This window comes from Poecilia formosa, unplaced genomic scaffold (genome assembly GCF_000485575.1).
Source record: "Poecilia formosa unplaced genomic scaffold, Poecilia_formosa-5.1.2 Scaffold387, whole genome shotgun sequence".
In the NCBI taxonomy this organism is placed as follows: domain Eukaryota; kingdom Metazoa; phylum Chordata; class Actinopteri; order Cyprinodontiformes; family Poeciliidae; genus Poecilia; species Poecilia formosa.
In genome coordinates, this window is record NW_006800326.1 from 317531 (window position 1) to 339292 (window position 21762).

Genomic DNA, 21762 nt, shown 5'->3' on the forward strand with positions numbered 1-21762 from the left:
AAAGTTAAATCAGGAAGTTTTTCTGCTGCTAAACATTTCCTGCCCTGATTTACCTCGTCTCTCTTCCTGTTCCTGAGATTAATTTAAAAGTGAATCTGTTTCAGGCAGCAGAGAAAACAGCAGCTGTTCTTTTGTTTGAGATTAGAGGTGGAGCCGCTCCAGATTTTTATTTTCACTTTCTCTTTCTTCTTCTTCTCGCCCCTTTATGGTGGTTGGCAACCAACGTTAAGGTTTATTACCACCACCTGAGATTAGAGTGCACTGTAAACTGTAACATTACATTTAATTGTAAAAGTGAACATAACTTGTAATTCTCAATCTTTGGGGTATATGAAAACAGATTTACTTAAATCCTCTCAAACTAGCTGCCTCAAATGAATCAATTACTGAAACTTATAAAAACAAGTAAAATGATAACTTTTAAGGATTGCAAACCTAAATTAACTTGATAAATTCAGTTTAGTTGTGCATAAACTAAATGACAAAGACATCTTGACATTATTATATGTGAATAATTATTTGGTCAAAACTTTTCCATGGTAAACAATATTAAACTGATATAAAGTGTTATTCTCAGCAAAATTCATGTCATCAGAGCATACTTTATTTTTCGACACTGAAATCAGTTGTATAAATGTATTTTCTAGAAAAAAACTTAAATTTTCTGAGCTCATTAAGTTTCCAAAAATTTCTAAAAGTCATAAATGTTCATCTTAACGAGCTCAATTTTTAAAAAAAATATAAAATAATTTAGACTTTTGGAGCTCAGACATTTCCAGGTCTTTTTATAGAAAGCTTCTGAGATTAATCTCAGAAATTTCAGTTTTTTGACAATAGTGTTTTTTTGCAGTGTGTTTTTAGCAGGACTTGTTTCCCACTGTTCCAGTATATTTTTACTTTCGGTTTCAGGACAGTCTGATAAATGAGCTGCCACTCAGCAGAGACGGATTATCTCGTTGTGTCAACACGTCTTTCATGGGAGGGGAACTGAAGCAAACAGGCGAGTTCAGACCTGCAGGTGGAAAAATCCAATGTTTTCGTTTCAGGGAAAAACGCGGAAGGCGACGGGCGTGTTTTAGAAAGGTTAGACACATTTTTACCTACGCCAGGTTTCTAAAGAACTAAATAAAACGGATGTAGGTGTGTTTGGATGAGGCATTGTTGCACATTGTTTCCCCCTCCTTCAGGGTTTTTTAATTTCAGGTTTTTTTAGTCACAGTGAAATGTTTTGGTTCATTAAAAGGCCGTTAACCGATTATGATTGTAATCATAATCAGGTCGTCGGCCGTTATGATTGTAGCTGATGAGTCTTTAAATCAGATTGCTCTGCAGAATTGCTTGAATTCAGCAGCAATGGAAACTTTACTGCATAAAAAACAAGTTCAAGAACAGACTGACTAACTCCAGACTTTGACTAGGCCACTCCAAAAAAAAATTTCTTATTTGCTAAAATTAATTAATTAATTTATTGCAGTCATATTTATGTAAATAATACAATTTAAAACCTAGAATGCAGCAGCTTACCAACTGATAAGCAATTTCTCTTTGGAGATCAATAAAGTCTATTCTGTTCCATTTTATTCTATTCTATCATAATTTCTATTCTGTTCTAGTTTATTCTTAAATGATTAATTAATTGAGTATAAATGAACGCTGCTTCAGGCTCTGTTATTCTTCCAAACCTGCAGTAATCATTTGCGGCTCCCTGCAGGTATTTTTAGATAAACTCGTATATAAAGTTCATTATTTCTGCGGAGAGCAAAAGGCCTGAGTGAATCAGGATTGTTGGTTCCAACGCCTGAGGTGTATCATTTAATAGCTGCTTGGCTTTGTTCCCTGTTATTACTGTTTAATTACAACACCTGTAATGTTTTCATGCGTTTTTCTTCAGATGTTTGCCGAGGCTGAAGCTCTGGGACAATCGGTGGGATTTCTCTGGATTAGAGAGTTTTCTTTAGGTTTATTTTTGTCGTAACTGAGGTTTGCACATTAAATTATGAGATTATCCTTCCACATACAGAGAAAACTGGACTATGGCATATATTTGACACTTTTAATGCTTTGTTCTTTTAATTTTTCTTATTTTTAATTAGTCTTACTTTGAGTTTTTCTACTGCATCTCTCATTCTATGAAGAGAGGAAAGTGCCAAATTACAATAAATAAATAACTTGTAAAATAATTATTGAAATGTGTCATTAATTTCTTAAAAATGTAAATATAGAAATTTAACAAATATAATTAATTCTATGTTCCTCAGTTAAATTTATTTTTTCTTTCATTTTAAAAACTAGATATAATTATCTGATATAATAAATTATTTCATGTTCTGGTCCTGAAGCACATAGTTATTTATTTAGTATATTATTGTTTATTATAGCTATTTCTGCATTTCCAGTGAAAATATTGACCTAAGAGTCATAGGAAACCTGGAACAAGTTCCTTTTATTTTGTGTTTGAAGCGGCCAATCAGACGTCAGAGTTTCTATAGAAGTATCCAATCAGACGTCAGCGTCTGCCCTAATCCCACCCCCTGAGCTTGATGAGTGAAGATGACAGTTTAAATTGTTATATTGTGGTTCAGTGGAGGAGCAGAAAATAATTTTAAATTAAACTATTTATTTATTTGGCACTTTTCACTCACCGTACTTTGTTGCTGTAGTTACAAAACCCTAAACTCTGCTCACTTGAGTACTGTTTGTGTTTGCCAGTTTCTTTTAAAGGTATAGTCACATATTTTTTCACCACAAAGCAGATAAATGAATAAAACATTAAAACATTAACATAAATATAAATTTCTGCCCACTTTAGACAAAGGTTAATACTTGAGAGATGATATTTTGATGCATTTTTATGGCACTGATGACATCACTGTTGCCAGCAAACGAAAGGTGACCCGGCCAGACAAAACGAACTGCACCCTCATTCTTCTCATGTGCAACAACAAATTTCTGTCTCCATGAACCAGTTTGCTGATTGGTTTTGTTTTTTTTGTAACTATGGTCTTGGGGATAAAATTAGCATTTGTGTGTTTTACAACGTGTTACTGCATGGAGTTAAAATAAACACTCTGAAAGCCAGTTCTTATGCTTAAATAAAACAATGTAATGGTTAAAAGAAAACATTGTCCTGTCTGCAGACGGGCTAGCTAAAGAGTATTTTGGAAAATAAGTCAACAAAAACAAACATCTAAAAGTAGAATAAAACTTCAATTCAGTCGAGAGCAACTACTATTATAAAAAGCTACTAAAACCAGTAGAATAAAAAATAAATAAGACTAAATCTGAAGAGTTACTAGGGTGAATAATGATTATTTTAGTAATCGATTGTTCTGACAATTAATCGATTAATTGTCACATTGTGTAGATTTTTCATGTAACCACTGAAGCCTATTTTGCACAATATTGACAAATATATTAAAAGTATTGCAAATAAATAATTTTTCAATTATTCAATCACCATGTTAGTTGTCGATTATTTCAAGATTCGATTTGAATATGTATATATATTGCTAAAAAAATAAAGGGAACATTTGACTTTAATTTTGTGTGTGGCTCCAAATCCAGGCCTCCATTGGTTAATAAATTTGATTTCCATTGATGATTTTTGTGTGATTTTGTTGTCAGCACATTCAACTTTGTACAGAACAAAGTATTCAATGAGAATATTTCATTCATTCAGATCNGTTCCCTTTATTTTTTTGAGCAGTGTATATTCATAGTATTCATAGGAGCCTCAGTTCATAAAAACATCTAAACTCTCATATTTATGCTCCATTTCTCTCAGATCCTGACAGAAACCATCATTTTAATTCATCAGATTGTGTTTTTAAAGTTGTTCATCACTTCTAGAGTCAATCTGATCTTTCACAGGTTTCCAAACAGGAAGTTATTAAAGGGGGCGGGGCTTATTTGCTCTGACATTCCTGCTTGGCTGTCGCCCAATCAGCCGGTTTTCATTCTGAACGTTGTTTTGGTTGTAACTCATAACTCCCTTCATACTGGACTCTTCAACATCTGCCGCAGTCGTCCTCATCTGGGTTCATTACAACTTAATTTTTATACATTTTCGGACTCGAGCAGCAGCAGATTCTGCAGGTGAGAAACAAATTTCCTGCTTTTTGTTTTTCCCTTCAGCTCTAAATGCCTGAGAGGCTTTTCAGACCTCAGGACAATGAAACAGCCGTCCTCCTTTTGTACTCTGGAAGAAAACCGGCTGATCCCTCTCAAAATTAGTTAAAGGGAAACTTCTGAAGAAGAAAGCCTGTTTCACTTATTTCACTTATGATATTTAATTTAGCAGAAACCAAATCAACAAAATGCTTCTGCAACCCTCAGAGCATAAGTGATCTTTTCTCCCACAGTAACCTGAAACCAAAATGTATTTATCCAAAGATAAAGTGACTTTAAGGTCTAAAACGTTTAAAAAGTTGTTGGTTATTAAAGAACTGTGGCCTGTTTTAATCATTGTATCATAAAAGCTGCAAGTAGAAATGTTTTATTAATGTTTTCACCACATATGTTCGAGACTAAACCTCTTATTGTCAGCAAGCAGCAGGAATTTAACATTTTTATTGTTAATTTATCAATATAAATTGAAATACAAGTATAAACTAATATATAAGTGTAAAAAATTACATTTTAGCATTAAAACGTCTCTAAACACCTCATGTTTACTAATGTGTCTTCAAACTTCTAGATTTCAAAGGAAATACTTTAATAATTGTTTCATAAATGCTGTTTTATAAATGTTTTCACCAAATATGTTCAAGATTTGGCCTCTTTATTTCAGCAAACAGCAGAAAATTTACATTTTATTGTTAATTTATGATTATAAACTGAGATACTTGTGTAAACTATCAAATATATTAAAATGAGTTCTAAAATGTTGCATTTTACATAACATGTCATGTTTACTAATGTGTCGTTAAGCTTCTGGTACTTTAATCTTAATCTCCTTCCTTAAATGACAGTAATCATGATGAAACTCGTCAAAAATATTAAAACCCTGAAAATAGTTATTTAAAACAAATTCAACCTTCACACAACTTCATGAAGACAGAAAAGTTTAAACACGGTTGGCTCAGATGAATGTCAGTATTTTTCCAGCTCTTATCTGTAATCATTTGCAGCTGCTGACCGTAAATAAAAAGGATCAAAAGCCCTGAAATCTGACTCTTTGTGTGTGAAATGGTTTTTATACGTCGTTTAACTCTGAGGTTTACAGTCGCTTTAGTGAACCTGGACTCTAATTTACAGCTTCATTTAAGAAATGAATCATCTAATCTGAGGTCAGAAGGTCATTTATTCAACCTGTTTGGACTCTTTAATCCCATCACTTCAGTTTCCTCAAAACTTTCCACTTGTAATCCTCAGACAGCAGCAGAGACATTAGACACGTTTTCCTGTGGAGGAAACCACAGGAAATGCCGTTTCCTGAGTCTTGATGCTTCCATTCAGGACATTTTAGGAGCAACAACCCGAATCGCTTTGGCTCCTTACGTAAAGTGGAAAGTTCCTCTAAACCTGATCCGAGAGCGTCAGACTTTTTGTCTGTTTTTGAAGCAACACATGCGTTTACTAGAAAAGCTGCTGCTGTTCTAAGTTCCTGTCATTAAAAGCTGCGCTACAGAATAAACATGAACAACAAGATGGGATTTTCTCTAAGTTACACTTTTTCAGATTGGGTTTTAATTAGTTTTGTTTTGTTTTATGTCTCATGTATGCTGTTTTATTGTCTGTCTTATTGTTTTTTGGGGGGTTTCTGAAGGTGCTATGTAAATAAAGTTTATTTACTTACATTTTGGCACTAAAGAAGTTTTTCTGAGCCTCTAGTAAAGAAAAATGTGTTTAGCTTGTATTCAATAATAGAGCTGTACAATAGGATATACTGTGAACCTATTAAGGGTTAAGTAAGTATAATTTAGATATTTCTATCACAGATACTGAATGAAAAAATGTTAACTGATATTTGTGGTAAAATATAATTTTATTTGTACAAAAAAGGAGTTCAGGACCAGAACATGAAATGATAAAATCTGCATATTCTTGACATTACCTCTAAAAGTGTTTATAGCTGCCAATTTTAGAAGTTAACATATACCTCAACATGCGATGCTGCATAAGGTAACATTTAGCTTACTTAGCTCTGCTGAACTGAGTGACAAGAAAAATACAAACTTTACTGATATTCCACTAATGTCCAAAAAATTTAACAATTTCTGCGTTTTGACAGAACAGCAAACTTCATTAAAATCACATGTGAATAAATTTAACGCGATAAGTTATTAAAAACACGCTGCCCCATCACCTGCCCAACACTTCCTGTCGGTTTTTTTGTCGTTTCCGTCAGTAGTAACCTCCAGTTATTGATCACTTGACTCATTTGATGACTTTTACGAAATACAACAGAGAATTTTTTTTTTCCAAATTTTGTAAAATGTTTTCATTAAGCTGATTTATTTTTGTAATTCCAATTTGTGCAATTATAAGAACGCAGCTAGTGTCTGGATTAGTGATTATGTTTTCTGATTATGTTAGGAAATACCTGTCTCCCACATTCAGCAGATAGAAAGTTTCAGGCGTTTAGAAGTGATTAAAAAGCCCCAAAAGGGGAATAAAGGCAACCAGAGACCCTGGAGGTTCCTCTGTCCTGTTCTGTCTTGTCTGGTTTGTCTAAATGCAGGACGTTAGTTGCATAACCGACATTGAGGCATTAGTGAACTGGAGGAAATTTCCATCCATTTCTGCTGCTTCTGACCCAATCTCTCCCAGCTCAAAGGATCCATCAGGAGGCCTTTTATATTCAGTCTAATCAGGCATGTTGGTTTTGACTCTTTTCAAATAATCCTGAAGATGTGAGTGAAAAATCTAATCACTCCAGAACTTGAAACAGCAGGTTTATCTGAAATCGTTCATGTTTTACAGCGATGTCGAGCAGGAAATCTGTGAAAGCTCTTCAGCAGTTTCCAAGATAAAACTAGTTGAGACAAAGCCGACATGCGATCCGACAGCTTGAGCTGATCTTAGAGATAAGAGCGTCTGCTTGTTTTCTGTAGCAGCATCGACTGATCGCAGCTAAAAACCTGCTGGACCACTTCCATGAATCATGCAGATGCAGAAACACAGAGAATTAGTGCGTCACAAAAACAAACAAACCGAGTCAGAGACCAGAACCGCCACCCTGCAGAACCGCCACCCTGCTGCTGCTCTGAGAACAGATTACCTGCTGCATTTCAGTCCTTTTCTGTGTCACTCAGGCAGATTATTCTGCAGATTTTGGTTTTGTTTGTGTCACGCCAGCCTCTTGTGTAAAAAGTACTTCCTGAACTGGAGGAAACTCAGTTCTGAAACCAGAAACAAGAACCGTCAGAACACCTAGAAGTAGTGCTAGACTCTTCAGAACTGATGTTTAAGTCGAGTTTCCTCCATCAGACGAAACCCGGAGCAGAAATACGAGATAAGTGAGGGTTCTGAGAGTCTTCTGACCCAAAGTAAGGCGCTCTTTATCGGACTTATCTGAGGTGGTTCTGGTGAAACTCACAGATCAAAGATGCTTCATTCCTCTCTCCTCCAAACCTTCCCTTAGATTTAACATTTATTACTATTTATTAAGTCAGAATTATGAACAAAGCTTTGTATTTAAAGCTGCAGTATGTACCTTTATTTAAAAAAAATATTTTTTTACTTATTTACAGTAAAAATATATATATATATACATAAGTACAAAATATATATATTGCACTTTTTAAAATGGTCACCATTTCATGACAGTATGAGACAGATCATCTGTGAAAACATTGATATTGATGGCTATTATTGCCATACAACCAATCAGAGGAAGGAGGCGGGGCTTAGTGCTGTCAATCAACCTCATGAAAACCTTCCTTGGTCTTTAGTGGTCGCGTTAACTAGCATTAGCATTCACAACAGTTTCTGCTCACATGGAGAAGAGAGTGGGGGTGAAGTGGCAAGAAAATGTGCTTGATTGACAGCACTAAGACCCGCCTCCTTCTTCTGATTGGTTGTTTCTAGTTAGCAATGTCTAATAAATAATTTATTATTCTAGTAAATTGTTCTAATAATTTAGTAGAATAAATCAGTTATTTTTAACTGATTATTAATATTAATAGATATATTATTTGTGTTATTTATTTTGCTGATTTTGTTTCATTGTCTTTAAATCTGAATGATTTTGTTCTTCTGAAGGTCTGAAAAAACATAAACCTACATCTAATATTAATATTTTAGTAAGAATTGATTGTTACTGAAAAGTCACATTTCATAGATTCATTACACACAGATGTATGTTTTAAAGATTTTATTTCTGTTAATTATGATTTTTTGTTGCTAAAATCAATATTTAAAATCAATAATAAACTTTCTAAAAGCAGAAATGTGGACTTAATGAAAACATATCTAATGCCTGTGTAAAGCTTATTATTGTCAAAAGCTACTTTTAATCAGACAAAAATGGTTCATCTGGACATATAATCTATTTTATTTCATATGACTGTAATTTTCCTTTAAATAAACTTATTTTTGAATCTTTCGGCACTCTAAACCTTCTTCTTATAACAATCACATTTGACACATCACATCGAAAAAGACGATTTAAATTCTTTTTCACTGTATTAGATGTAAACATTTATAATGTTCTTAATTCAGATGGAAATCTGATCAAACATGAACGTGAAAAACTTAATGAGATAAAATCTGCAGCTGAAAGTGAACCAGTTTTTTTGTTGTTTTTTTAGTGAACACCCTGGAGCCAACTGACTGATAAATGTGTCACCTTTTATTATCTCTGTTGTTAAACAAATATCTACACTTGCACACGTGTTCAAACACAACGAAGCTCATTAAGGTGCTAAAAATGGTTTCTGCTGTGAACTTTCAGCCAACATGAAAATCGCAGCGTTTAACATTCAGAAGTTTGGACGGAGCAAAGTGTCGGATGCAGACGTTCTGAAGATCCTGGTTAAGGTAAAAACACTTAAACTCACCGTTCTTAGGGTAAAGAAAACTGGGTAAAGGAACACTGCACTGGTGCACTGCAAAAACACAAAGTATTACCAATTATTTTTGCTCTGGTTTCCAGTGCAGATATGTTTTTACAGTTGAATTACGTCAAAACTGACTTACAAGAAACAGGAGCTCGTTTTAAGTCAGTAATTCCTTAAAATTGATGAAAAAGTTCCTTTGTCCAGACATTTTTCCCAAGTTGTAAGTGAAATAATCTGCCAATAGGAATAGTACTTATCAATTTCAAGGAATTACTGACTTCAAATCTCCTTTATCTTGCTGAAAAGCAACTTGTAAGTTAGTTTTGCCTTATTTTAAGTGTAATAAGATATTTGCATTAAAAATTAGACCTGATTTAAAGCTGTTAGTCCTAATTTGTGGCCTGGTGCATCAAGCTGCTGTGATGTTGTGTCTGTGTCAGATTATTTCCCGTTATGACATCATTGTGATCCTGGAGGTCGTCGACGCCAGCGGGAAGTCGGTGGACACGCTGGTGCAGGCGCTCAACAAGTCAGTAAAAGTTTCCTACATCATCAGCAGATCCATAAACTGACAGTCACAGAAACACTTCAGCTTAAATCACACAGTAGACGAATCACCTTCCTGTAAAAGCAGCGTCACATTTATGCTTTATGGAAATTATTTGGGCCTTTAATTCTTGATTTTAATTGTTCAGAATATACAACAAAAAACTGCAATGATTTTTAAAAACAGTAACAAACTTAAGTTAATATTCACACAGATTCAAAAATAAATGAACCAAAATTAATATCCAGAGCTTCAAATTCAAAAATAAGTTTGGGTGAGTTTTGTTTTTTATTTAATGATTTTATTGTTATTGATATTGTTATACGTTTTTTGTTTAACTGTTTTATTAAAAGGGATCTTTGATCTGGAGCCTTTTTATCCTGGTTAAATCAAGGATGAAGAAGAAACTTTTAGTTTACCTTTAAGCTACAAGTTATAAACATATTTGATATTGAGAAATCAAACCTATCAATCAGCTTCATCCGCTGCTTTTCTCCTCAGAGCCAACCGGAAACATCACTACACTCTGAAAATCAGCACTCGCCTGGGCCGGACGCGCTACAAGGAGCAGTACATGTTCCTGTACAGGTGACAGTTCACTCATTCATTCATCAGAAGGACTATAAAGTGCTTTATGAATGAGGTCGTATTGAATGTGCATGCAGGGACGACCTGGTGGACCTTGTGGGATCGTACCAGTTCGATGATGAGAAGACCGAAGGCCTGGACGTCTTCGCCAGGGATCCGTACATCCTGCGGTTCAGGTGCCTGAACACAGGTGAGCCATGACGTGGTCAGATTTATGCCATCATAAAACTGTGTAACTGTGTAAATCTGTCTGATTCTCCTCTCAGTTCTGAAAGATCTGGTGATGATCCCAGTTCACACCAAACCCGAGGACTCGGAGAAGGAGCTGGACGAACTCTACGACCTCTTCGTTCACGTCAAGAAGAAGTGGAAGACTGACGTAAGACTTCAAGCCAAACAAAAACATAAACTTGAAAATGTAAAGGAAATTAAACATTAAATGAACGTTTGAATGTGTAGCTTTGATACTGTAATATTTAAAACCCTGGAACCGGAGAGTTCACGTTCTTTTCCCCATGGCTGTAAACTGGGAGCAAAACTTTAGATCTGTCACTAAAAGTGGATCAAATTGAAACAAACTGGTGGCACTGGTTAAGGTTTCCTGTCTCTCCGCTGCAGAACGTGATGATCCTGGGCGACTTTAACGCCGACGGCTCGTATGTTTCAAAGAAGGACATGAAAACCATCCGAATCCGCAGCGACACGAACTTCCACTGGCTGATCGGAGACGATGTGGACACAACGGCCAGCACCGAAAACACCAACACATACGACAGGTAGAAACCGACCACCTCCGAATGAACGTTAAGAACAAATCACTCATAAATCTTCAACATTTAACAAAAACAACCTAGGATTCCTCAGCACTCGTCTACCCGCTTTTCCACCTTGGATTGTGGGAACTGTTGTTATAAATACAGAATACATAGTTCTGTCCCTATGGTTATTATATGGGAGTGGCTGCGACTCCCTGCTGTTTGCTTTGTTAATTCTTCTTCTCGTCGTTCAGGATCGTCGTTTACGGAGACGACATGCTGCAGGCTGTTGTTCCAAAATCTGCTAAAACCTTCAACTTCCAGAAAGCTTACAAGCTCTCCATCGAGCAGGTTTGCTCTCATTTTAACATGTTGAAACGTTCCTTCTGAAAATATTTTACCAGATTTAATTATGAAAAATTATTTATTACCATGATCAGACAAACAAATGACACAGTGTGGGTTTCCAGTCATACCTTAGCAACGAGAAAACATTGAGTTACATCGTTATAAATGAAAAGGAGCTTTGAATTGTGACTCATTGTTGACAGAATGACTCAGGGTTCATTCTGTCCTGTTATTTCATACAATTAACATAATTATAAACGCATGGAGATAAAATTGTCTAACTGCACTTTTCACCTTGATATTTGTGTTTACCCAGAACTGGAGACGCCCCAGAAGTTGCAATAATCTTAATAAAGTTTTATTATTTCTCACTTGTTCCAGGCTCTGAAAGTGAGCGACCATTACCCAGTGGAGGTGGAGCTGAAGTCCATGGTAGAAATAACAGATGAAGGCGATGGTACGCTCAACTTAAAAAATAATAATAATAATAATAATAAGGGTGTTTTTTAATTCTAGAGCTACATGAAGAGAGGTCAGCTTATACTTAAAAAAGGATTTCAAGCTGTCTCATTTAGATATTTTATTAATAGTAAATTTTCAATGGCCAGAGACAAAGAAAGTTTCAACTTAAGGTGGATTTTTCTATTTCTTTGGGCTTTGAAAATGTACAGTTTTAAATCCTTTTTTAAAGCCACCATCTTGTCTTCTCAATGTGACTTCATAAGGAGTAATAGGGGGGTTGAAGTCCACCCCCACAGAGATTAGCTAACTGCTGTACAAGCTAACTCCTGTTAGAAATACAAACCAATAATTAATTTCTTTATATTTATCCACTGTAAAAACATAAATCCTGTGTTTCTGCAGGATTTAATTGGACACAAACCCTCAAACGTGCAAACATGAAGTCATTCCAACTTTCAGTGCGTTCAGCAGCCATATTGGATTCTGAGGACGAGTTTGCTTTGCTACCTCAGACTTTCCAAGTCGTTCCTATAATTTTAGTCAACATTCCAGCTAATTTTTCCAACTTTAAGTCTGGAAATTCGAGCTGGAAAGCAACAATAGAGCCAGATTGGCAAGTAGGTATGAAGTGGGGGTGAGCTCTTTTACTTTGGCTTCATTTAGATAGTAAACATGGCTGCATGACATAACCTGGGACTATTTTGTCTGGCCATATTATCTGCATGATTAGAGTCTGGTTATAGTCTCCTGCCCAAAATCAGAGGGTATTTTTAAGATAAATTTGTAAATTTAAGAATGCTAAAGATGCATGTGATCACGACTTTTATCTTTTCTATTTATTTCAAAATATCTGGCCAAGATCTTAAAATACATTCATGTAAATCACAAACAGAAAGAAAATGTAATAAAACTGTAATTCCAGCGCGTCGTTTACACTAGATTTGTTTCCAATCTTTGTACATTTTTCCTTTTATCAGATTAAAAATTAACAAAAATAAATAACAGAGGAGTAAAAGAAATGGATTTTTAAAATCGTTTCTGTGGAAATCTCCAAGCTTGGTTTAAAGATTGTGGCTTTTCTCTTAGGTAATGCTGGTGGCTGCTTTGTTTGGTTTTGCTGGAAGACAGGAACTGAAAGTGTAATTATCTTTCATTAATCAGCTTCACTTACCTGCATGGAGCTCGCCTTTTGATTAGATGACATATCTGCTTCCTCTGCAGGCCAGAAAGACAAGCTGGGCGGGCTGAAGATTGATGAAGACGAGGATCTAACGGAGCTGAAGAGAGGAAATCTGCTCCTGGAAAGAGAGAAGCTCAACCTGGAGATCCAGATCCTCCGGATGCAAGTAGCCAAGATGACCAACGGAGAAGCAGTTTAACCTGAAGAGGCCAGACCTCACTTCACACCTACTCACCAATCTGTCCATTTCCAGGCTTGAAGTTGGAAAAACTAGCTAGATTAATCAGAAACACAGCCAACATGACTATAAGCTGTAATAATACTGGTTAGCTGTTAGTGTGCAACAGGAGCCAGTTTTACCAGGCTGGTCTCTGCCTGAATACGGGACATTTTTCCCATATAATAAATAATCTGCCATTAGGACTAGAACATTTTCATCAATATTAAGGGATTATTGACTTAAACAAACTCCTATTTCTTGCTGAAAAGTAACTTGTAAGTTAGTTTTGTCTTATTTCAACTGAACTAAGAAATCTGCACTAGAAACTGGACCAATACTTGGTGAGATTTAATGTTTTTGAAGTGAACAGAAAAAAGATAAACATTTTACATTCTCCAGAGCAGAAGATGAGATCCAAATGGGTTTTAAGTAAACCCTTGTTCCACTAGATAAGATTAAACAGCTTTGATGATCTCTTAACAGAGGAAAACTCTGTTTATCACCACCATCATCTCAGGAGCTTTTCTCTAAAGACCCTTAGAGAAAAGCACAAGGCCTTGTTTACATCAGATTTCTTTTTGCCTTTGTCTTATTAGCAGCTGCTAACTAGGCCACTGATGGTACATCGCGATCTGCAGAAAACCTCCATCTATCATGTATACTGGCTCATCCTTGCTGCAGAATACCAACATCTCGCTCTATATATGAATATAAACTGGAGGTTTCTACCTTATTGTTTCAGCCTTGTCATCAAACTAGCAGCATCATGACGTAGCTGAGCTCTGCTGATGTTGCTTTTATGGCCAGATTGTTTAGACGTGGCGCCGCACTCACATTATTAATAATAATACATTTTATTTATGAAGTGCTTTTAATGGCATGCTGCAGAATAGTAAAGTTAAAACACCAACAAGAAAGTATTTGTGTAATATAACAATTGGAAGAAATTATCCACTGAAAAAAAAATCACACTGAGCCTCTGAAATTGGATTTTATGAGTTAATTGTTGAATATTCCAGAAGAGAAATGATTTATGCTTTTCCTGCTCATCATATCTGCTTGACATTGTGGCAGGTTGTTGTCTTGCGCCCTAAAAACTCCTTCGTTCCTCTGCGCAATTTGGAGGCATATGCGCATTAAATAAGCCTTTATTTGGGTGCAAATAAATTATTTCCTGCACCTTTGTGAAAACCTGTTTTACTTGAGAATCTGAAGAGCAGTATCGTGTGAAACTTTTTTATAATACTCTTTAATGTTTGAATGATTGACATATTTTTATTGTTCCTTGAACTGAAGCCACATAACTGATTCTGTAAAATTTCTTAACCAGCTTTATCTGAGCAAAAAGTGTCAGCAGCACCATGCTGTTTAACAATCATTTTTTAAATTACTGTCAAAATTTAGTTTTTCAGATTTTTTAGCGTGACTGAATCCAGATGCTTTTATTTACTTTTTGCTTTTCACAGGATGAAAACTATTTCTTTTTAAAAAATAGTTAATCATTTCAATAATTACTAAGTATTCCTAAAAGGTGAATTTTGTGTAATTAATTTACTTCAATGTTTTTTGTGTTGCCGTTTATCAATGCAGAGTGTAAACATGTTATGTACAGGATAATTGCTTTTACCACCTTTTATGAATAAACTGATTTACAATAAAAACTGACAAAAGCAACAAACATTACTGGCTGTGTAATTATTACAAAAATAGTTTTCATTTAGCCATAACGCTCCTCTGGTGGGTAGCTTTAAATCTGTAAAAGTAGAACAACTAACTTTACAAGAAAACATCATAAATAAAATATCTTCTGGTAAAATTATCAAAAAACAAGAATACTGTGATAAAATACACGACACCTCATATTTAAAAATTTTGCTTCCAAGCAGCCATATTTTTATGAAAATATGAACAGATTGTGAACTGATGCACACCAACATCTTCTTTCTCCAGTTTGTATTATATGCTTCGGATCATGTAAATATTTTTAAAGTTGATACGTTTGGAACAGATAGAGGGAATAAACCTCGCATATAATATTTGCAGGAGCTTCCCACCATAACTGGAACGCTCTCATAGGTAGATGCATTAAAAAGTTTATGAGTCACATTTTGGTTTTACACGGGTTTATAATTTTTTGTGTAAGAAACAGAAAATTGACAAAGCTAAAAATGTTGCCATAATCACCATTTTATCAGTTTGGATATTTTGCTTCCATCAAAACAAAACAAAAAGAAAAAAAAACACTTAAAACGAGACATAATTACAAAAAAAATTTACTGACATCTCCCACTTCACAATACAACACAAACATAGTTCAGGTCTTTTCTGTTAAACATTTTCCACTGAAGAAATGTTCCTTTTTATTTTTGCTAAAAAATAAAGACATTTCATAAACGGTCAGTTAATTTAGTTGTTGGGTCTGAAGGGAGATAATTACTTTTCTTCTTCTTTGGGGAGGCATGTTGTTGTCTGTTCACTCAAACAAAGGTCATTTTCTGCACTGTACTGAGAGCTGGAAGAGCTCAGCGCAGGAACAGCTTCTGTGTTGCAGGGTTCATGTTTACCAGTGAAAAACAAACTGAAGGTTGCTAGGCAACATCATCTTCAGACTCTACTTCTTCCCCGACTTCTTGATCCCGCCACTGGCTGCAGGAAAAATTACAGATACAAAACTGATAAAATGACAGAAACAACTGTGGCTGATTTTGTTTAATTTATAAAATGAATAAAAAGATTTTCTATCAAATTTGAGACATTGGGTTCAGATATGCAGCTTCATGGGGGTAAAATATTTCTCCATACGTTCTGTGAAACCACAAAATGATGCATCAGGTGTAATGCATACTGCTGCTGTTAATCCCATAATCAGGTTGTGTGTTCATGGCTGCATTTCTGGTATTATTAAAAAACCCAGACAGGTGTGATAAAAAACTATCAACCATATGTGAATTCTCAGGAAATCTGGAACACATTTAAAGAAAACCTGAGGAACTGTTTTTTATGTTCCTCCCATCTGTTAAACTGCAGCATTTTCTTCAAAAACTTCAATTTAGATATCAAACGACTTAATGGAGATTTTTTTTAATTACTTCTCTAGTCTCACCTAAAGGTCCTTTTCCTGACGCTTTGGCCTTCAACGCATCCATGGCTTTCTGCTCTTCCTTCTGCTTCTGCTTGAAGGCAACATCTTCCTGCAGGCATCAATTATTTTTAATACACCACAAGCAACACTTTCTGTTAAATTGATATCCTAGTCACAGATAAATTTGAATTTTCAGAGAATATTTTGTACATAGTGAATGCACTCTGACACTTCAAATCTTCATGGTCTTAATCTGTGACTTCAGATAAGTTAAATTGTGAAAGAATAAACGGACTAAACTTACATCATCCATTTCCTTGTTTTGTTTCTTGGGCGCCTTGAGTGGTTTCTTTTTGCCTCCTGAAAAATTTATAGATAAAACAAATCAACCAACATTTCTGTCACTCCGACTTTAAAAAGTATTTGTGGATTTATTATTTTACGACATTTTTTATATTTAATGAGCTGCTTCTTATTAAACATACTGCAGGATTTTCTTTAAAATATTTTCGACCATTAATGGACATTTCAAAGTGATTTCTGTCTCACGGTCATGCAAGAGTGTACAAGTACACCCTTGTTGTTTCCACTGGTTTTAAAAAAGAAAAATTGCTAATCAAAGGATTTGATTAACTGATCACCAGCCTAATGTCCGTCATTCTGGGAAAGGTGTGGGGGTTTTCATTCCAGAGAGAGAAAGACTAATTGCTGATTAATTCACCTGCTCATCACTTCAAATCTTTGTGCTTTCGGTCATTTAATTTTGATTTATCTCAATCTATAATTAAATTAAGCACAGTGGGCCAAAAAATTATTCCACATCGATGTAAGAGATTGATTAGGTCAAACATAATACCGACAGTTAGTGCTGCTAAATCTATATACACTGAATCAAGTTCTCCATTTGTTTTTGTTTTTTCCGGCGAATGCGTGCATTTTTAGACATTAAGCAAGTAAGCGATGATGAACATTTTTGGAGTGAAACACAGGACATTAGCTGGAACCTGTTAGCATTTTTTAGCTTCTTACACAAACTGAAGCGCGCAACACATAAAATAACAAGGTCAGAAATTTAGCACAACAAAAAAGTCTCACCTTCTCTACCGGACATATTTAAATCGTTTAAATAGGATATAAATGACTAAAATTAACGGTGAATGACAGCAATTTAGGCTCGTCGATTTAATCCGCGCTGGAAGGACCCCAGAAGAACCGCCGGAAGTAGAATCCTAATCATATGCCTGAACAAAAACACCTACATGATGCTAGCTGGTTCTCCAAACACCAGGAGGATAAGTGGTTAAAGAACGTTTATTCCGAAAAACTAAATGCTGTGACAGCTCTAAAGGAAACAGGTGCGTTTATTTTAGTAGCTTTCTCCATAAACTACAATTACAACAGACATATTCTAGACAGTTTTATAAGAAAACAAGCACCGAGGTCAATGTTAGCAATATAAAGCTAGTTAGAAAAGAAACAGAAAACAATGATGTAATAAAAAGGAGTTTCAATTAAAAAACCCGAATTATATAAATGTAAAGTATTTAGAGTGTGATAGTGGTGTATGTATTTAATGGTTTGTCTTCAGTGAGGGCAGAAACTGGTGTCTGCTAAAAGTCATCAGTCTGCTGTGTTTACACAAACTCAGGGTTGTCTGCAACAATGAAAAAAGATTAGAAAAAAATATTGCAATTTTTAATAAGATGGCTGTTACGTTATTTTAGATTCAGAATGACTTCGTTCCTTTTAAAATTAGTAATAAAGCATGTTCTTCCTAAGGACATGTGTTGTTCTTAATATTGCGCTACTTAAATGTAAATCAATTTAAAAGCAGCTAACGTTTATATTGATTTATGAAGCTTTAATCACGAAAATGCATAAATAAACCGAGACGACAGCAGCTGCCAGGTAATTTTTAAAAATCTAATAAATTCACAAAAAGGTGACTTGTAAAGTAACTAATATATAAAGCTGGTATGCGCTTATATTCCCCCATAAAGTAGGAAAGTTGAACAATATTCTTGGAAATATAGATTTTTTTTTACTGCAGAATCTTTTTTTTATTTTGATAAAACAGAGAAATAGGTAACTGTCAAAATCAAGAAAGAATAAACTTTAAGAAAATTTACTTTCAAAAGAGGCATTTAAGTGCCTGAAACATGTGAATGTTAGGTAAGGTGCATTTAAAAAAATAAAGGAACTGTTTGTTTTAATAAGGTAAGATTAACTAGGTATACTTGATAGATGTGTTGGTTTTTAAAACGTGCATTACTCTGTTTAAATTACACATTTGGTCATCTTGCTTGTTTAAAGCTGGAAATTCAAGCTTTAAGAATTGTTGAGTTTTTACTTGACTTCAGTCTTAATTTGCACTTACTGTGATACACGCAGCACCTTGACTTCAACATGTTAATTTAATGGTCCTGATTTGATTGGATCCAAATGTAAAAAGTCTTTAAAAAGATTTTGTTTGTTTGTTTTATTTTTTTTTTTAGAGGTGCCCTTTTGGTGTCGGTCCAAACGCTGCTGTGTGTTTGAACCTTCCACCTCAACTGCTGACGTTCTCAATGAGGTAAGACACTCATGAAATGCTTTGAACTGCATTCAATTTACCAGAAGAAATTTAAAAGAAAATCTAAAGTCAATCATAGAAACATTTGTGTCAGAGCCAAAACCTTTGGGCATGATTTAAAGAACTGAATTAATTACAGACGTGTCACCGTCTCAGGTACAGAGGAGCTCAGATTTACATCTGGGCTCGAGGCTCATGCTGTCTGTCTCGGCACCATCTGGCGGCCAGAACCGCTGCGGTTCGACCGTACAGCTCTGAACCGCCGTCTCGATCTTCTCCACCCGCTGGGTCCTCCCCTCTTGTACAGAAAGGTACAGCTGAGGTGGTGAAGGAACGCAGCCTGTCTGTCCTACAGGTACAGCTGTCCCGTACCAACATGCCAAAAAAGACTGAATTATCAGAACTGCATTTTTCTGTTTGTTATAAATAAAGTAGCCTTAAATAAAAAGTTCTTCCCTGTTTTTGTCCCATCAGCATGCAGGAGAGTTGGGGCGGGAGTGGAGCCAGAGGTCGGCGCAGGCGGCCACAGCCACCGTGAACTACTGGTGGGGGAGATACGAAGAGTTTGTGGGGCTGAACGAGGTCCGCGAGGCTCAAACCAAGGTCACAGAGGTCAGAAGACACAGCGAACAGTCATGGCTGCAAGTTTAATCAGAGACAAACATCTTTATGCAAAATTCACATGTTTTTGTTCTTCCATTTGGGTCTCAACTGCTTCTAAAAAACAGCACAAGTACGTAAAAAGAAAAAAAAACATTCAGCCGATTTTTGGCAATAAGTTCATGTTTTTTTGGTGTCTGGAGAACGAGCCGTTACAAAAACCTCCAGAATGTTGAGTCACATTCCACGGGCACTGTGCCTTTACCTAGCAACCACAGCCATGCCCAGTCCGTCACCGAGCAACTAAGCTGAGATCCAGCATGTTTGGTCAGCTGGTTTTACCCTTGTATGCACCGTACAATGGCTGCTGGAAAAGACAAGAGTTTTGTTGTTAGCTTACCAACTAGAAACCAGTTGCTGCATTCTTGTTGGTTGTGCAGGAATCTCCACTAATGCTTTTCAAAGCAGAGGCCATTTTCATGGGTGAGCATAAATGTTGAGTTGGACAGCAGCAGCTTATTTGGATTTAAAGTGACAGAGGCGCTAAAACACCTAAAAATATGCTGAACTGGCTAAAATCACATTATCTAAGAATGATTTTGTGCAAATAAATTTAATAAAGATGTTTTGTATAGGCCATAGACCGATCCTAACCTGTCCAAGGAAACATAATAGGTCACCTTTACAGTTGAATCTGCACAGTTTAGTTTTTTTTATTTTCTTAACCTCCATCAACAAAAAAACCTCGTATTATTAAAAGTCTTACAGACTGGATGTGTCTGCTCAGGCTGAAGCGGCGTTCATGGTGGCCAGAGGAATCGTGCGTGAAGCGCACACCAGCCTGGAGGCGCTGCAGGGCCGCCTGAAGGAGGTCAGAGACCGGCTGGACCGCGTCTCCAGGGAGGAGGCTCACTACCTGGAGCTGGCCACGATGGAGCACAAGCTGCTGCAGGTCAGCTCAGGAAACAACCACCAGTAAAAACTGGTGATTCAACGCAGACAGCGTGTTTGAGTTACACAGGATGGATGAGTGTCGGAGCGTCTCTCCCATATAAGCTTTACATCTACAGCTGTCTGAGTGTCAAGCTTTCCTGTTGTTAGATATGCAAAAAAATGTTTTTAGCTGGATAGTCGGGGTTTGTATGGATGAATACATTTTCAGTTAGATGTTTTTAAGATCTGAAAAGTTCTTAATTTCTGTGTAAATATTAATACTAAAACTACACAGTTTTGTAATGAAGTTCAATCTAACATTTGATTAAAAGCTTAAATTTGGAAAACATTATTTACAGATGAAACCAGATATTTTCATACACTCAACAAAAATACAAATACACATTTTTTTCTCTCTCTGTCTGAAATTAAATCTGACCAAACTTTTCTTGGTCCAGATTAGAATTATAAAAAAATTTTTTATTTGCTAAAGTGAGGAAGAAAATTTGCAATATTTCATTAATAATGATTTAAGAATAAAGTATTAGTTCCACTGGCTGATTATTTCACTTATAACATGACATTTTTACCATAAGTGGAGCCAGTACTTTTTAAAATCGACATTAAGGAGTTATTCACCTCAAACAAGCTTCTATATCTGGATGAAAAGTTAATTGTAAGTTAACACTTTTGCTTGAAATAGTTAAGACAAAAATACTTTGTTTTTGTAGTGCAATAATCTAGTGTAATGAAGGGGTAAAACTAGCAAACAGACACAGTATAGCCTTTAGTTCTGGCTGTAACGTTTATTTAAAACAAACCGGTGTAAAACAGATCAGCCATATTTAAATTTTTTCCCAACCGCAGGAGGAACGGCGTCTCCGGACTGCGTATGAGAACGCGGAGAGTTCGGAGAGGGAAAAGTTCGGCCTGTTTTCGGCGGCGGTGAGGGAGAGCCACGAGAAGGAGAGGACGAGAGCGGAGCGCACCAAGAACTGGTCCATCATCGGCTCTGTGCTCGGAGCCCTGATCGGGGTCATGGGGTCAACGTACATCAACCGCGTCCGCCTACAGGTAACGAGACGCTGACTGAACTTTAACCCTGAAGCGTGAAATACTAAGAGAGGGAGACAGGAAGTAGATGAGGAAGCCACTGGATGGTTGAAAACAAAACATGCCGCCATCAAATCAGCCCAAAAGTGACACCAAATATTTTTATTTTTAAGATTTTAAATGAAAAAGACCATTTTTCATTTGTACAACAAATGAAAAATGTACATCATGTACATCATGTTTCTAATGATGTACAGCCCACCCCCCCGGAGAGGCGCGGGTACTGTCCCCCACTCGTAGCCCTATTCGGGTTAGAGTCCCTTGAGTAAAACGTGGGTTAGAGTCCCAGTTAAACGATGTTTAACTAAAGTCCTACAGGGTTTAGAGTCCCAGTTAAACGAGGTTTAACTAAAGTCCTAC

The 21762-nt window shown here is 35.9% G+C and overlaps 4 protein-coding genes and 1 long non-coding RNA gene across 7 annotated transcripts in view; 3 read left to right on the forward strand and 2 right to left on the reverse strand.

The window, feature by feature from the left end:
* The window catches only part of LOC107833448 (uncharacterized), a 24797-nt gene extending 22617 nt beyond the window's left edge, over positions 1–2180 (forward strand). Inside the window, exon 6 of the long non-coding RNA XR_001659197.1 lies at positions 910–2180. This is a non-coding gene — a long non-coding RNA (uncharacterized LOC107833448). The remainder of the gene's footprint in view (positions 1–909) is intronic.
* The window catches only part of LOC103154451 (nuclear factor 7, brain-like), a 15605-nt gene extending 2642 nt beyond the window's left edge, over positions 1–12963 (reverse strand). Inside the window, exon 1 of one of the 2 annotated variants that reach the window (XM_016662711.1) lies at positions 12874–12963. The gene's annotated coding sequence lies outside the window, so the exon portion shown is untranslated. Of the gene's footprint in view, positions 1–53; positions 646–12873 lie in introns of those variants that run through there. The other variant, XM_007575743.2, reaches the window with a different exon arrangement.
* LOC103154449 (deoxyribonuclease gamma-like) lies at positions 4012–13308 on the forward strand. Of its 2 annotated transcripts, XM_016662715.1 has the most exons (11): positions 4012–4095; positions 8897–8982; positions 9443–9531; positions 10051–10137; positions 10215–10327; positions 10404–10516; positions 10756–10913; positions 11147–11243; positions 11622–11697; positions 12789–12841; positions 12924–13048. In XM_016662715.1, the coding sequence occupies exons 2-11, from the start codon at positions 8902–8904 to the stop codon at positions 12948–12950; spliced, it is 894 nt and encodes a 297-aa protein (XP_016518201.1). In that variant the 5' UTR covers positions 4012–4095; positions 8897–8901; the 3' UTR covers positions 12951–13048. The 2 variants fall into 2 exon arrangements, with proteins under 2 accessions (XP_016518201.1, XP_007575804.1); XM_007575742.2 differs by lacking the exon at positions 12789–12841 and having other exon boundaries at positions 12924–13308.
* Positions 13309–15273: 1965 nt separating this feature from the next.
* tma7 (translation machinery associated 7 homolog) lies at positions 15274–17389 on the reverse strand. The gene is made up of 4 exons (XM_016662723.1): positions 17280–17389; positions 16489–16544; positions 16206–16293; positions 15274–15748 (listed from the first exon to the last, which is right to left on the reverse strand). Exons 1-4 carry the CDS (start codon positions 17293–17295, stop codon positions 15714–15716), a joined length of 195 nt encoding a protein of 64 aa, XP_016518209.1. The 5' UTR covers positions 17296–17389; the 3' UTR covers positions 15274–15713.
* Positions 17390–17449: 60 nt separating this feature from the next.
* Positions 17450–21762, forward strand: part of ccdc51 (coiled-coil domain containing 51) — a 9460-nt gene continuing 5147 nt past the window's right edge. Inside the window, exons 1-6 of the mRNA XM_007575748.2 lie at positions 17450–17539; positions 18680–18756; positions 18913–19111; positions 19231–19368; positions 20144–20308; positions 21157–21363. Of these exons, the coding sequence (XP_007575810.1) occupies positions 18752–18756; positions 18913–19111; positions 19231–19368; positions 20144–20308; positions 21157–21363 (714 nt within the window). The 5' untranslated portion in view covers positions 17450–17539; positions 18680–18751. The remainder of the gene's footprint in view (positions 17540–18679; positions 18757–18912; positions 19112–19230; positions 19369–20143; positions 20309–21156; positions 21364–21762) is intronic.

Coding starts and splice junctions, on each gene's coding strand:
- tma7 (XM_016662723.1), bottom strand. Junction 16,294..16,488: donor AAAACAAGGAAATGGATGAT/GTAAGTTTAGTC, acceptor TGATGCCTGCAG/GAAGATGTTGCCTTCAAGCA. Junction 15,749..16,205: donor GTCAGGAAAAGGACCTTTAG/GTGAGACTAGAG, acceptor TTTTTCCTGCAG/CCAGTGGCGGGATCAAGAAG.
- LOC103154449 (XM_007575742.2), top strand. CDS start 8,902: ATGAAAATCGCAGCGTTTAACATTCAGAAGTTTGGACGGAGCAAAGTG. Junction 9,532..10,050: donor CTGGTGCAGGCGCTCAACAA/GTCAGTAAAAGT, acceptor TTTTCTCCTCAG/AGCCAACCGGAAACATCACT. Junction 10,328..10,403: donor GTTCAGGTGCCTGAACACAG/GTGAGCCATGAC, acceptor TTCTCCTCTCAG/TTCTGAAAGATCTGGTGATG.